Source organism: Microtus pennsylvanicus, chromosome 5 (genome assembly GCF_037038515.1).
Source record: "Microtus pennsylvanicus isolate mMicPen1 chromosome 5, mMicPen1.hap1, whole genome shotgun sequence".
Lineage (NCBI taxonomy): Eukaryota > Metazoa > Chordata > Mammalia > Rodentia > Cricetidae > Microtus > Microtus pennsylvanicus.
In genome coordinates this window covers 24385589-24399628 of record NC_134583.1, presented here as the reverse complement: position 1 = coordinate 24399628, position 14040 = coordinate 24385589, and the positions used below count along the sequence as shown (strand labels likewise).

Sequence of the window (14040 nt, the reverse complement as noted above, 5' to 3'; positions counted from 1 at the left end):
ATTCCAATACTCTTCAAATTATTCCATAAAATTTAAACAGAAGAAACATTCTGTTCATTTACAAAGATCAAGTAAGCTTCATCCCAAAGACACAGAGATAGTTTAACATACATAAAACATAATCTGCCACATAAACAAACTAAAGACAAAAAAAAAAGTATGACCATCTCACCAAATGCAGGAAAGGTCTTTGAAGAAATCAAGCATCCCTTCATGATCTAAGTCCTAGGGATATTAGGAATACAAGGGACATACTTCAACATAGTAAAGGCAGTTCACATCAATCCTATAGCCACCATCAACTTAAATGGAGAGAAACTCAAAGCAATGCCACTAAAATCAGGAACAAAACAAGGTTGTCCACTCTTTCCATACCTATTCAGTATAAGTACTTGAAGTCTTAGATTAAGCAATAAGACAATTGAAGGAGAACAAGGGAATATAAATTGGAAAAGAAGCCAAAGTACCTTATTTATAGATGATATGATAGTTTTCATAAATGAACAGAAAAATTGTAACAGAAAACTACAGCTGATAAACAATTTTAGCAACATAGCTGGATACAAAATTAAGTCACAAAAAAGTAGCCCTCCTATATACAAATGGCAAACACTGATAAAGAAATAAGAGACAGAACACCTTTCACAATAGCCTTAAACATTATAAAATATCTTGGAATAACTCTAACAAGCAAGTGAAAGACTTGTATGATAAAAACTTCATTGAAAGAAGAATTTAAAGAAGAGATCAAAAAATAAAAAGATCTCCCATGCTCCTGGATTGGTAGGATTAACATTAAAATGACCATCCTCACAAAAGCAATCTACAGGTTCAATACAACCCCCATCAAAAAAAAAAATCAAGTGTAATTTTTTACATGTCTTGAAAGAGCAATTTTCAGCTTCATATGGAAACACACATACACAAAGCCAGGATAGTCAAAACAATCCTACATAATAAAAGAACTTCTAGAGGTATCCCCATCCCCCATATCAAGTTGTACTACTGTAGCTATTGTAATACAAACAACATGATATTAGTACAAAACAGAAGAGTTGATCTATGGAATTGAACTGAAGACTCAGACATAAATTCACACATATATAAACACATGATTTTTAATGCAGAGTAAGAGGAGCACAAATACATTGCTGGTCTAGGTGCAAATTTATAGAGCCACTACAGAAATCAGTGCGACATAACCTGAAGAAGATGGTAATGGATCAACCTCATGATCCAGCTATACCACTCTTGGGCATAAACTCAAAGGACATGTTATCCTACTACAAAGACATTGGTGCAACCAGGTTCATTGCTGTTCTATTCATAATAGCTGGAAAGCAAACTAAATGTACCTCAATAGAAGAATAAATAAAGAAAATGTTGTATATTTATATAATTTGACTCAGCTGTTTAAAAAATGACATCTCTGTGTGTTTCTATGTTTCCCTTCATGTTTTGCTGGTGTAAGATTATCTGTTGTCTGTGTTTTTTTGTGGGAAAAGTTGGTCCACACTCTTCATACCTATTGAATATAGTATTTGAAGTTCTAGCTAAAGCAATAAGACAATTGAAGGAAATCAAGAGGATACATATAAGAAAGGAAGAAGTCAAAGTATCATTATTTTCAGATGATATAATAGTATATATAAACGATACCAAAATCTCTACCAGGGAACTCCTACAGATGATACACACATTTAGTCAAGTGGCTATATACAAAATTAGTTTTAAAAAAATCAGTAGCTCCCCCATATACAAATGATAAAAGGGCTGAGAAAGAAATAAAAAAATCAATACCATTTATAATATTCTCAAATAACATGAAATATCTTGTGGTAACTCTAACCAAGCAAGTGAAAGACCTCTATGAGAAGAACTTGAAGTCTTGGAAGAAACAAATTCAAACGGGTATCAGAAGATGGAAAGATCTCCCATGTTCACAATTAGTAGGATTAACATATTACAAATGACCATCTTACCAAAAACAATTTATATATTCATTGCAATCCCCATTAAAATCCCAAACAATTCTTAACAGCCCCTTTTCAGAGCTATAGTAATAAAAACCATATGATATTGGCATAAAAACAAAGAGATGGATCAAAGGAATTAAACCAAAGACCCAGATGGACCTATGGACATCTTTGACAAAGAAGCCAAAAATCAGTAAATAGAAAAAGAAAGCACCTTCAACAAATGATGCTGCCAGAACCGGATGTTGGCAAGCAGAAGAATGCAAATAGATCTATATCTATCACCATGCACAAAACTAAAGTCCTAGTGAATCAAAGACCTAAGCATAAACCCAGATACACTGAACCAGATAGAAGAGAAATAATCTCAAATGCACTGGCACAGGAGACAATTTCTTGAAAACAGAACACCAAGAGCATAGGCACTCAGATCAACAATTAATAAATGGAACCTCATTAAAGTGAAAAGTTTCTGTAAGACAAAGAATACCATCAATAGGACAAAATGGCAGACTACAGATTGAAAAGAGATCTTCTCAACCAACCTCACATCTGAAAGAGGACTGATTTCCACAATATATAAAGAATTGAAGAAACTAGATATCACCAAACCAAATAATCTAATTAAAAAATGGAGTACAAATCTAAACAAAGAATTCTCAGCAAAGAATCTCAGATGGCTGAGAAATACTGCAGACGTTCAACATCCTGATCCATCAGGGAAATGCAAATCAAAATGACTGAGATTCCAACTTACGTTTGTCACAATGATTAAGATCAAAAACACAAATGACAGTCAGCATAGCAGTTTCTCAGAAAACTAGGAATCAACCTACCACAAGACCAAGCTATACCACTTCTGGGCATACACCCACCCAAAAGATGCTCAATCACACCACAAGGATACTTGTTAGCTATATTCACAGTAGCTTTACTTGTAATAGCCAGAACTTAGAAACAACCTAGATGTCTGTCCCTCAACCAAGGAATGGATAATATGGTACATTTACACAATGAAGTATTACTCAGATGTTAGAAACAAGGATACCAGGAAATCTGAAGATAAATTGATGGAACTGGAGAAAAACCATTCTGAATGAGGTAACCCAGACTGAGACATACAAACATTGTATATGGATATTTCCTTCATAACTGGATATTATTTGTAAAATAAAGGATAACTATGCTACAATCCACAGACCCAGGGAGACTAGGTAACAAGTAGGGTTCAGGGGAGGGTATTCCTTGATCAGGAAGGGAAAATAGATGAGCTTTGGTGAGGGAACTGAGGGAGGGTGGGGATGAAAATATGAGCAATAAGGTTGGGGATATGTTGGAGGGGGAGAATACTGAGAGAGACTACTGGAAGGGGGACGCATTTTGGGGTCACGTAAAAACCTGGTACAAGTGAGTCTCTTAGGAATCTACAAGAATGACCCCAACTCAGACTCCTAGCAACAGTGAATATGAGCCTGAACTGGCCATCTCCTGTGTCCAGATTGGTGCCTGGCTCATTTGTCATCAGAGAGGCTTCATCCAGCAACTGATGGAAACAGATGCAGACCCATATCCAAACATTAGGCATAGTTTGGGCAATCCTGCTGAAGAAAGGGAGAAAGGATATAAGCCAGAAGTGTCAAGGACACCACAAGGAAAAAAATCAACTAACCTGGGCTCATAGGGGCTCACAGGGACTGAACTGACAACCAGGGAGCCTGTATGTGACCGAGCTCGGCACTCTGCATAGATGTTGCGGTTGTCTAGCTTAGTCCTCTTGTTGGACATCTAACAGTGGAAACAGGGACTGTCTCCAACTCTTTTACTGACTTTTGGGACCCTATTCCTTATAATGGGTCACCTTGCCCATGCTTAATACATGGGAAGGTGCTTAGTCTTACTGCATGCAAATTAGTATGTCATGTTTTGTTGATACTCAAGGGAGACCTGCCATGAAGAGATGGGAACAAAGGGGGGTGTAGGGGGAGGGTCTGGGAGAAGACGAGGGAACTACAGCAGTGATGTAAAATACATAAAGAAATAAATTTATTAAAATAAAAAAAAGAAAATAAGGAAGAGTGTAAGAGCCAGAGGAGATAGGAGGAGATAGAAGACTCCAAGGAAGCAAGGCCCTTTAAATCAACATCAGCAAAGCTCAGATGCACTCAGAGACTTAATCAGTATACACAGGGCCTGCATAGGTCTGCACCAGGTCATGTTCATACACACACACACACACGACTTCTATAAAACTTCCATTCACATTTTTATGGGATTCCTGAGTTTGTAACTAGTGGGTCCCTGATTCTTGTACCTTCTCTTGAGGTCTTTCCTTCTGTAGGTTTGTCTTGTCCAAATTCAACGTGACAGGTTTTGTTTTACCTTATATTTTATCTTGTTATATTTTATTACTATCTCATAGAAACCTGTTCTTTTCAGAAAAAGAAAGCAAATCCAAATGGAATAGGAGACGAGGAGGAACTTGGAGGACTTAGGGAGAAGAAACAGTAAACAGGATATATTATGTGAGAAAAGAATCCATTTTCAAAGAAAAATATAAGTATTTGAAGCAATCTCAGTAGAACAGAATAGCATCTAACATAACTTTTTGTACTGTATCATGTTTTTCTCCATAGACTATATATTTAGAACTTTTATCCAAGTATCTTTAAAAAAAAGTTGGAAATCTTTTGGTATTGGACTGTAATAAAAATGTCATCCTTGATGAAATTCTTGATTTTAATCTTCATTATTGCATAGCTTAAGATCCTCAAAAAAATGTGAGCTTTCAGAAGAGCCTTATTTGCATCCAACTGTGTGTGAGGAGCTACATCCATAGGCCACCACATCTTCAAAGTAAAAATGTCACCTCTTTTAAAAAAAAGAAAAGAAAAGATATCTACTTGGAAGTACATGACTTGAAACTTGAAAATGTGAACAAATAAACCAAGTTTGAATGAACATCAGGAAGAGTTGGCCCTCAGTGCCCTGACACATCAGTAACACTGCTTTTGACAGAGGCCAAGGTGGAATAATAATTCTTGGCCTGGGTGGAGATATAGGACTGACTGGTGCAGGTGTTCGCTAAAGCTCCTTTAAGAGCTAAACTCCAGGATGCAGGGCCCATGACAAACAGCCATTTACATGTGTCCTACTTATCTCAAGGGGAAGGAGGAGATGAAATGGGCTTTTGAAATAAAACATGTCATGTAACAAATCCCCATTTATTAAATTAAAGGACATATAAGGCCTTAAGGTAACTTCTTTGTCACAGCAGTCCAAGACAATTCAAAGATATGATGCTATGGGTTAATAGTCCTCAGCCCATTTGTTTCATTTGTATGAACTCACAAGCTACAGTTCAATATTTCAAAATTCATGCATAATTTAAAAACCTAGTTCACTACAGGCAAAAAAATGAAATTCTAACTTAAAATTATTCATGAAACTCCAGAAAAAAGCAGAGTACACAGCATTTGAAGATGATTTTTGAAATGTGAGAATTTTAAATTTCCTTTTTAAAGATTTAATTTCATTGTTTTTAATTACGTGTCGGTACATGTGGCTGCATGTGAGTATATGCGTATGAGTGCAGGTACCCACACAGGGCAGGAGCATTGGGCTCCTTGAAGCTGGAATTACATATGGTGGTGAGTCACCTGATGTACTTGAAAATGAACTCAGGTTCTCTGGAAAAGCCACAAGTGCTCTTACCCTCTGAGCGGTCTCCCCAGCCCCAATAACTTGATTTTTTTAAAACGTGGTACATCTTCAAACTTTTGCTTTTGATTCTAAAATTTAAAGGTATGTAACCTAAGAGAAATGTTAATAGTAACTTTATCAGTATGTCAGACTGTAGAAAGTGGGGAACATAGTCTAAACGTTTTGTAACTAAACAGAGCTGTCCATGGAAGTGCTGGGTGATGTATCTGTGTAAAGTATTTACTCCACATCTACTGGCAATTCCATTCAACAACCTTATAAAACATATAGGATAAAGGCATCTGTAGAATTTTTAGAATCTTATCAGGTCTAAACACACTGAGTAATGTCTACTCCTTGAAAACATAAGCAAGTATATTTGGTATGATGTTGATGCTTTCCTTATTAATTTCTACATTTTCACATAAATTTGAAATTTATTATTATTATCCACGTACTTTTATGCATGAGAAATTGATCTTTTTCAAAAGACACTTTTTCTTTATGATACCAAACTGTTAGATGGAGACATAATCACACACAAAAATATGATATGCCCCCTTGTGGAGCATAGTTATCTCAAGTATCAAATTCTTACATTAAAAAAAAAATGAGTCCAGTTACAAAGGAGATTGTGAATTATCTCCATCTTACCTTGGCTAACACATCCATTAGAACAAAAAATTATTGATCTTAAAAATACATAGTTTTTACTTTAACTCACTTAATATATGTTAAGAATGTTTTACACTATATTCTATGCCAATTATTAATATCTCTGGGAAACATATGTAAATATTGTTTTTTGAATTGCAAAACACAAGAAAGAAATCCCCATTTTTAGTTAGAACGTTTTTAAATGCACACTGCCCCTTGGTACTCAGAATTGGACATGAAGTCTCATGCACAAAGGCCAATGTTCTCCTACTGATCTATTACTCCTCCCCAGGCCTCTTTTCACTCTTTATTTTAAGACAGGGTCATTCTAAGTTGCCCAGATTGGTCTTGAACTCCCCATGTAACCCAGTTTGGCCTTAAACTTGTGATCCCCTTGTTTTGGCCTCCACAAGTAGCTGGGACTACAGACTTCTGCCAGTGGGCTCAGCTTTAAACATGTTTCAATGTTTAAATAACAATGTTTCAATGACAATTTTCTTCCTGTATCAATTTTTCTTTCAAAATTAAATGATTTCTTAAAATTCCTATCCATGTGAATTGCCTTTTTGTACCACTTATAAGGTAAAATGGAACAGATCTTTATGGTTGGCACAAAATTCCCATGACTAATGAACATATTTTTCAGAAATCATGCACTGCATAACGTTTACTGATGGAAACTTCTAGGCATGGCACAAATAGCGTACTTACTCGTCTATTTGACAAACGCTCATCTCCACCTCCTTCAGTGCAGCCTGGAGTTTGCCGAGCAGTTTCTGATAGATGTCTTGAGTTTCTAAGTCTTCTTCTTTCAATAAATATCGCAGTCCATGGCCATCTTTGTGTCCCAGAGACAGGCCCGAAGGGGCTGCCATGGTTGTGATTGTGTGTTGAATGTAGACCATGGGGCTCAGTTTCCCTGAGGAGTTCAAATCATTCCATCATTTAACGTCTACTTACGTAGCCCCCCAAATTTTAGAAGCCCAAGTTCATATATAACAAAATGTTAATCCAATGCATAAATTAACTACAAATAGAATTAATTCACATTGCAATGATTGCCATCATCTTCATGTGTCCCTCTCCTGTACTTCCTTACTGTTCTCAAAGCAACCGTCATTTCAGATTATGAATTTTTCATGGCAAGATGAACTATACATATAATGAAAGTAAGGGAATTCCTCCTTCTTAAAGGGAAATACTGAAAGTCTTACCCGTCTTTATTCTATATATACTTAAATAAAATAATCTAAGCATAAACAAGGAATTCTTCCTTTATGAAAACAGAGACTTCTGTGAACACCGGGAATTTACCAGATTTTAAGAAGTACACATAGATAGTCCTATTCTTGAATTGATAAAGTTTCAAAAGCTAACATACCAGGCTCCGAAGATTTATTGTCTCTATCATGAGAATTATGCTTCCTACTATCCAGCTGAACCCCGAAGGCACTCCCCAGGGAAGTTGATGTCTTAGGATAAGAAACTTCCATCACGTTGACATGGCAGTTGGTCGGGCAGAAGTCGCTACTGTGCAGTGGGGAGATCTTGGATTTGGCCTGCTTAAAGGTGGGCCAGGCTCTGTTCTTCAGCACCCGAGAGAACTGCAAATTAAAGACGCAATGGAAACCAGTTGGCCACACAGTAATGACTCAGCTATCTCATGTGCATCAATCATAACAAACTCAAAAGGAAATTAAAGCTTATCAACCTGGATAAAGTAAAATGATTATAGTATCAGAATTTACACGGCTGTTTCAAAACCCAAACATCCCATTAAAGCAAACCATACAGACAGCAACGGTGATAGCTTAGCTGAAGCTGTGACCGTGAGTTGGGGCCTAGAAAGAATGAACCTCTGTGACAACACAACTTCTTAGCACTGGGTCCCCGGGGTCCCAGGAGCTGAGAGAGCCCGACAGAGAAACATACAGGAAGGGGCACCAGAACAGAAAGTGGAGTTTTAAAACTAGGCAAGTCAGCAAAACAGTACAGCTATAGGTGGTCAAAGGTAGAAGAAGATGGGGTCATCCCAGGCACCATCCGAAAGCCACCCAATGCGTGAGTCTGTGCAGACCCAACTGCAAGCTAAGGAGGTGCTGGCCCAGAGTGGAAGAATGGGCTTCCAGTACACCCTGCCAGGAAGGTGGCCTTTATAGCTGGGACCAGCCAGAAGTCTGTTGTGCACTCTTCTTCCAAGCCTTTGACAATAACGTGCTACACAGATGGTTTGTGACTTCCATGTGTCTACTCTGCTACCCTAAAGTGGCAGATGCTTTGCAGCGGTCTCCATAAGCTCCTTCCAGGGTCTATGAAACCAATAATATTGTGGTTCTCACCAGGCCTGCTCCCCTTACTTTAAAGGTCTCTGTCTCCTCACTCCATAAACTCCTTCCGGCTTGTACATAGCTCCTCTCATACATTACCCACTCTCTCTGGGCCTTTGTACAAGATGTTCAGTGTGTCTAGATGGTTCTCACTCATTGCCAAATGCTTTCTCTTCAGCATCTTTGGATTCCAGAAAGTCATCAGGAGTTGTACATGAATTTTGGGTCAATTTCCTTTGCCTTAGTTACGAATTAAAAGGCACCTGCAGGCTTCCTGACAATTAGGAATAACCTCCTTCCTCTAGCTCAGCTGGTAGAAGGTAAAGTCTATGGGGTAGCGATCTTGTGTACAAGAGGTAGACACCTCAGAGAGCCCAGCTGGATTATTGCTTTGAAGGCCTTTGCTGTTTTTTGACCTTGGTGTCAGGACTGTCACAGGACTGGATATGACATTGGAAAGTCGGTATCTTATCACTCAGTAAATAGGAGATTTGGATCAGATAATCCTACTGAGCTCTTCTCCCTAAAACGACAGCCACAACCCTACTCTCTCATGTTACCAGCAGAATAATAATTCTAGCACTGAGAAGAACAAAATTTAAGACTATTACTGGCCACTGGACATTTTAAGTTAAACATAATGGTATATATGAAAGATCATATTCTATATGTATAAGTTCACTATTGGAATAAAGACCCTCTTATATGCATACACAACATATCACTGTATATACACAAAGATATGTATAATATGTATCCTAAAATATTTATATTTCATTTAAAGACCCTCTTATATGCATACAGAGCATATCACTGTATATACACAAAGGTAAGTATAATATGTATCCTAAAATATTTATATTTCATTTATATTTATTTAGTTGTATAGCTCAGTCAAGCAGTACAGCGGGGATCAGAATGAAATGCAGGAAGTTACTAAGAAGATTGCCACCAAGCTTGATGACCACGTACACTGAAAAGAATTAAGGAATTCGAGAGATTCCAGATCTAGCTCCTCACCTTAAGAATAAACTTTCAGCTGAGATGGGTCCAGGATTTAAGGCAAATTAGATACAAATGTTCAACCCAAGTTCTTTTCTACTTTTATTTCAACAAAGGTAAGTATAATATGTATCCTAAAATATTTATATTTCATTTATATTTATTTAGTTGTATAGCTCAGTCAAGCAGTACAGCGGGGATCAGAATGAAATGCAGGAAGTTACTAAGAAGATTGCCACCAAGCTTGATGACCACGTACACTGAAAAGAATTAAGGAATTCGAGAGATTCCAGAAGGTGGGATGTGGGTAAGGGGAGATGGGGAGAGAAAAGGGAGAAGGGGAGGAAGGGGGGAACTTGGGGAAAAAGGAGGATTGGGATAAAGGAAGGTTGGATAGGGAGCACGGAAGCACAATTCTTAGTTAAGGGAGCCACCTTAGGGTTGGCAAGAGACTTGAACCTAGAGTGGCTCCCAGGTGCCCAAGCCGAGGTCCCCAGTTAATTCCTTGGGCAGCTGGGGATAGGGAACCTGAAATGACCCTATCTTATAGCAATACTGACGAATATCTTGCATATCATCATAGAACCTTCATCTGGTGATGGATGGAGATAGAGACAGAGACCCACACTGGAGCACTGGACTGAGCTCCCAAGGTCCCAATGAGTAGCAGAAGGAGGGAGAACATGAGCAAAGAAGTCGGGACCACGAGGGGTGCACCCACCCACTGAGACAGTGGAGCTGATCTATTGGGAGCTCACCAAGGCCAGCTGGACTGTGACTGAAAAAGCATGGGATAAAACTGGACTCTCTGAACATGGCGAACAATGAGAGCTGATGAGATGCCAAGGACAATGGCAAGGGGTTTTGATCCTACGTAATGTGCTGGCTTTGTGGGAGCCTAGCCAGTTTGGATGTTCACCTTCCTAGATATGGACAGAGGGGGGAGGACCTAGGATTTACCACAGGGCAGGGAACCCTGACTGCTCTTTGGACTGGAGAGGGAGGGGGAAAGGAGTGGGGGTAGGGGGAGAAGGGTGGGAGGAGGGGGAGGGAAATGGGAGGCTGGTAGGAGGTGGAAACTTGTTTTTTTTTTTCTCTCATTTTCTCAATAAAAAAAAAGATTTAAAAAAAAAGAATAAACTTTCAGCTGAGATGGGTCCAGGATTTAAGGCAGATTAGATACAAATGTTCAACCCAAGTTCTTTTCTACTTTTATTTCAAGATTTAAGTCTTAGCTGAGCCTCCATGACACACAGAGGCACGGTAGTATGTTGTGATAGCAAACAACATAAGAGATTAAGATTCTCTTGCCTTATCTTTCAACCAATCATACATCCAGTGAGAAATAAAAGAGGGAGGTATCTGTTCAGGCCTCCAAGATAAACACTGAGGATACACCCATGAAGTATACACTCTATGAGTAGAACAGTTAAACACTATACATATTACTGTTATACAGCACAACCATAAAGTTACAGTCATATATACCACAAGTATAGATATATAGAATGATATGTGTGCAACAAACACATCAGAGATACACAAGCTAGGTGATCAGAAATGTTGAGAAGGGAATGAGCGGGATGATGTAATGAAGTGCTTAGGGGTAGGAGTAGGAACCAGAGTGATTTGAGAAGGCAGGGTTTGGGCAGTGAGGTAGACTCTCAGATCCTTACCACAGTACAAATTCTTGAGGCTGTACCTGGAGAGAAATCATAGCCCTGTATCAGAATGTACCTGAATTAGTTCAACATAAGCATCTTGGAGGAAGGCTATCCTGAGAAGCAAAAGCATCAAGAAAGAAGCATTGCCGGGTGGTGGTGGTGCATGCCTTTAATCCCAGCACTCAGGAGGCAGAGGCAGGCGGATCTCTGGGAGTTCGAGGCCAGCCTGGTTTACAAGAGCTAGTTCCAGGACAGGCACCAAAAGCTACAGAGAAACCCTATCTCGAAAACCAAAGAGAGAGAGAGAGAGAGAGAGAGAGAGAGAGAGAGAGAGAGAGAGAGAGAGAGAGAGAGAGAGAAGCATTGTCCAGCATCCTAAAACGTCTAGTATGAATTTGATGTGTTTAGTAAATATTTGTGTTAGAAACTTAATTCATGTTACGGTTTAGGTATGAAGACCTATGTCTTTAAAGGTTCCCAGCTTTGTGGCAAGAATGGCAGTGCTGCGACCTTTGGGAGGTGAGACCAGTTGAGAGGTCTTCAGGTTGGCCTGGAGAGCATTTTGTTTTTGAGTGGGATGTGGATCTCTCTGTCCCTGTGTCTCTATCTCTCTATGTCTCTGGTCCTGTTATAAAAGCAAGCTGTCTTTGACATGTTCACTGTCTCATGTGAGGCCCTTGCCAGATGTTCATCAGATGTTACCCGATCTTCAGTTAGCACAGTAAGTTGAAGAAGCATCTCTTCCTCATTAGTCACCCATGGTACACAGTTACAGCATCAAAACTTGGACTGAGGCAGACAACCTTAGGGAAGGAGGAAGCAACAGGAGTGTCTCTCTACCACTGGCGCCTGGAGCAGGGTAGAAAAGTGAGCATCCAGACACCAGCTCCCTGGTTTCCAGGGTAAAAATTTTCAAAAACAAAATCCTAAAACAAGGAGGGTACAGCCAGTGAACTGACCGTGTTGTGTATACCAGAACATACTTTACGCCATGTGTGACTAGCATTACAGCAACATTCAATGACGTGCCAAGTTTATTAAGAAAGGGAGAATAACTTTTCCCAAATGAAAATTGATAATTTTCAATAAAGGCATCTACTGGGTCTAGGGAGAGCTGTAAGGGACAGAATGTTAGGTCTACTGTGGAACAGCACAGCCTGAACTGATTGCCACCTTAACACAATTACTGATGAATTAGAATCTGCATCTTCAGGGAGTTGATTCCAGCACATGGTTGGGATACTAAAAATCAAAGATGTCTCCTATATAAAGTGACATAGCACTTATATATGACGTTTCTTTTAATTTTTACATTTATTTACTTGTGAGTGGCAGGGATGCATACATTTGGAAGTCAGAGGACATCTTGCAGAAGCTAGTACTCTCCTTCTACTGCCTGGGTGCCAGGGATTTAAAAAAAAAGGGGGGGGGCTAACAGCCTTAGCAGGCATCTCTTTTACTTACAAAGCAATCTCATCAGCCTGTAATCAAGTTATCCTTAACATTGTTTATAAAGTACCTAGAACGATGTAAATCCTATATAAACATTCATTGTAATGCATTTTAAAATTTTGTGTTATTTTATTTTATTTTACAAAATGCTTTTGATCTGCAGTTGATTGACTCTCTGGAGGTGGAACCACAGATCTGAAAAGATGGAGTGAACCTAGTAAAAGGAGGATGTAATCCTGATACAGAGAAAATAACAGAAGGGACATCACAGAGGGGTGGAATGCGAACTTCATTGAAAACATGTTAGGTCTGGGATATTCATCACCTCATGTGGAGAAGCCAATGCAGAATGAAAGAACAGTAAGTACCGAGCCCTGGAGATCATCAATGAAGGGTCAGAAAGAAAAGGAGAAACAGGTTCAGGTCCTAGGAAAACACCACCGGCAAAGACACAGGTTAGGGACAGGCAGTGTTCCAGAGAACAAGGTCAGCTGCCCCTGGTTCTGCTGAAACAAGATAAAGGAGGGTCGTGAAGGGGCTTTGACAAAACATAGCCATTTCTGTGACGTGGCAGGGATCAGGGCCCAGCTGTAGAGGGCTGAGGATGAAAAGAGAAGCAATGGTCCACCGAAGGATACAGGAGGCTCCTTCCAGGAAGGAGATGGAAGGATGAAACCGTGGGTGGAGGGGAGGCAGAGGGCAAGGACGGCCACATTTTTAGTCCAGGTGATAATGAAGAAGTGCCTGTAAACTGACAGGGATGCACAGTTCTTAGACATGAAACACTCCAGGTTATTTTTTTTTTATGCACTGGAAGCAAATTCATGTTTAAATTCAATACAGTCATTTAACTAAAACCCAGAGATACTATAAAAGTAAATTATTACTCTGCAGATGTCTCCCATCTCAATTAAATGCAAAATGCTTTGCAGCAGAGTTAGGAAGAAGATTTTTTTTTTATATTAGATTATCCTCTTAGAAAAGGGGGACAAAGAAATTTATGCACAATGTTTCAAATCCATGTATCAGCTTGAGGATCATATGCAGTAAGCAAAGTAGAAAGAAAATTCAAAGGAAGTTTTCCAATTCTTTCAGTGTTATTTTTGTGTAAACAAGAACCACTTCAAGGAAGCTTACAAAGAATTTCTGATCCTCACAATAAGTCCAATTATTTCAACCAGGATAATGACTGTAAGACTAGGAAGGTTCTCAGTACAGAGTTCAGAGAATGTTCCCAAAGCAAGACACAGCTTCTTCACACCT

The 14040-nt window shown here is 39.0% G+C and overlaps 1 protein-coding gene across 1 annotated transcript in view; it reads right to left on the bottom strand.

Annotated features, from left to right (window-relative positions):
* Prex2 (phosphatidylinositol-3,4,5-trisphosphate dependent Rac exchange factor 2) overlaps positions 1–14040 on the bottom strand; it is a 281271-nt gene that overhangs the window by 115904 nt on the left and 151327 nt on the right. The window contains exons 24-25 of the mRNA XM_075971371.1: positions 7714–7936; positions 7044–7251 (exon numbers count right to left, since the gene is read on the bottom strand). Coding sequence (XP_075827486.1) covers positions 7044–7251; positions 7714–7936 — 431 coding nt within the window. The remainder of the gene's footprint in view (positions 1–7043; positions 7252–7713; positions 7937–14040) is intronic.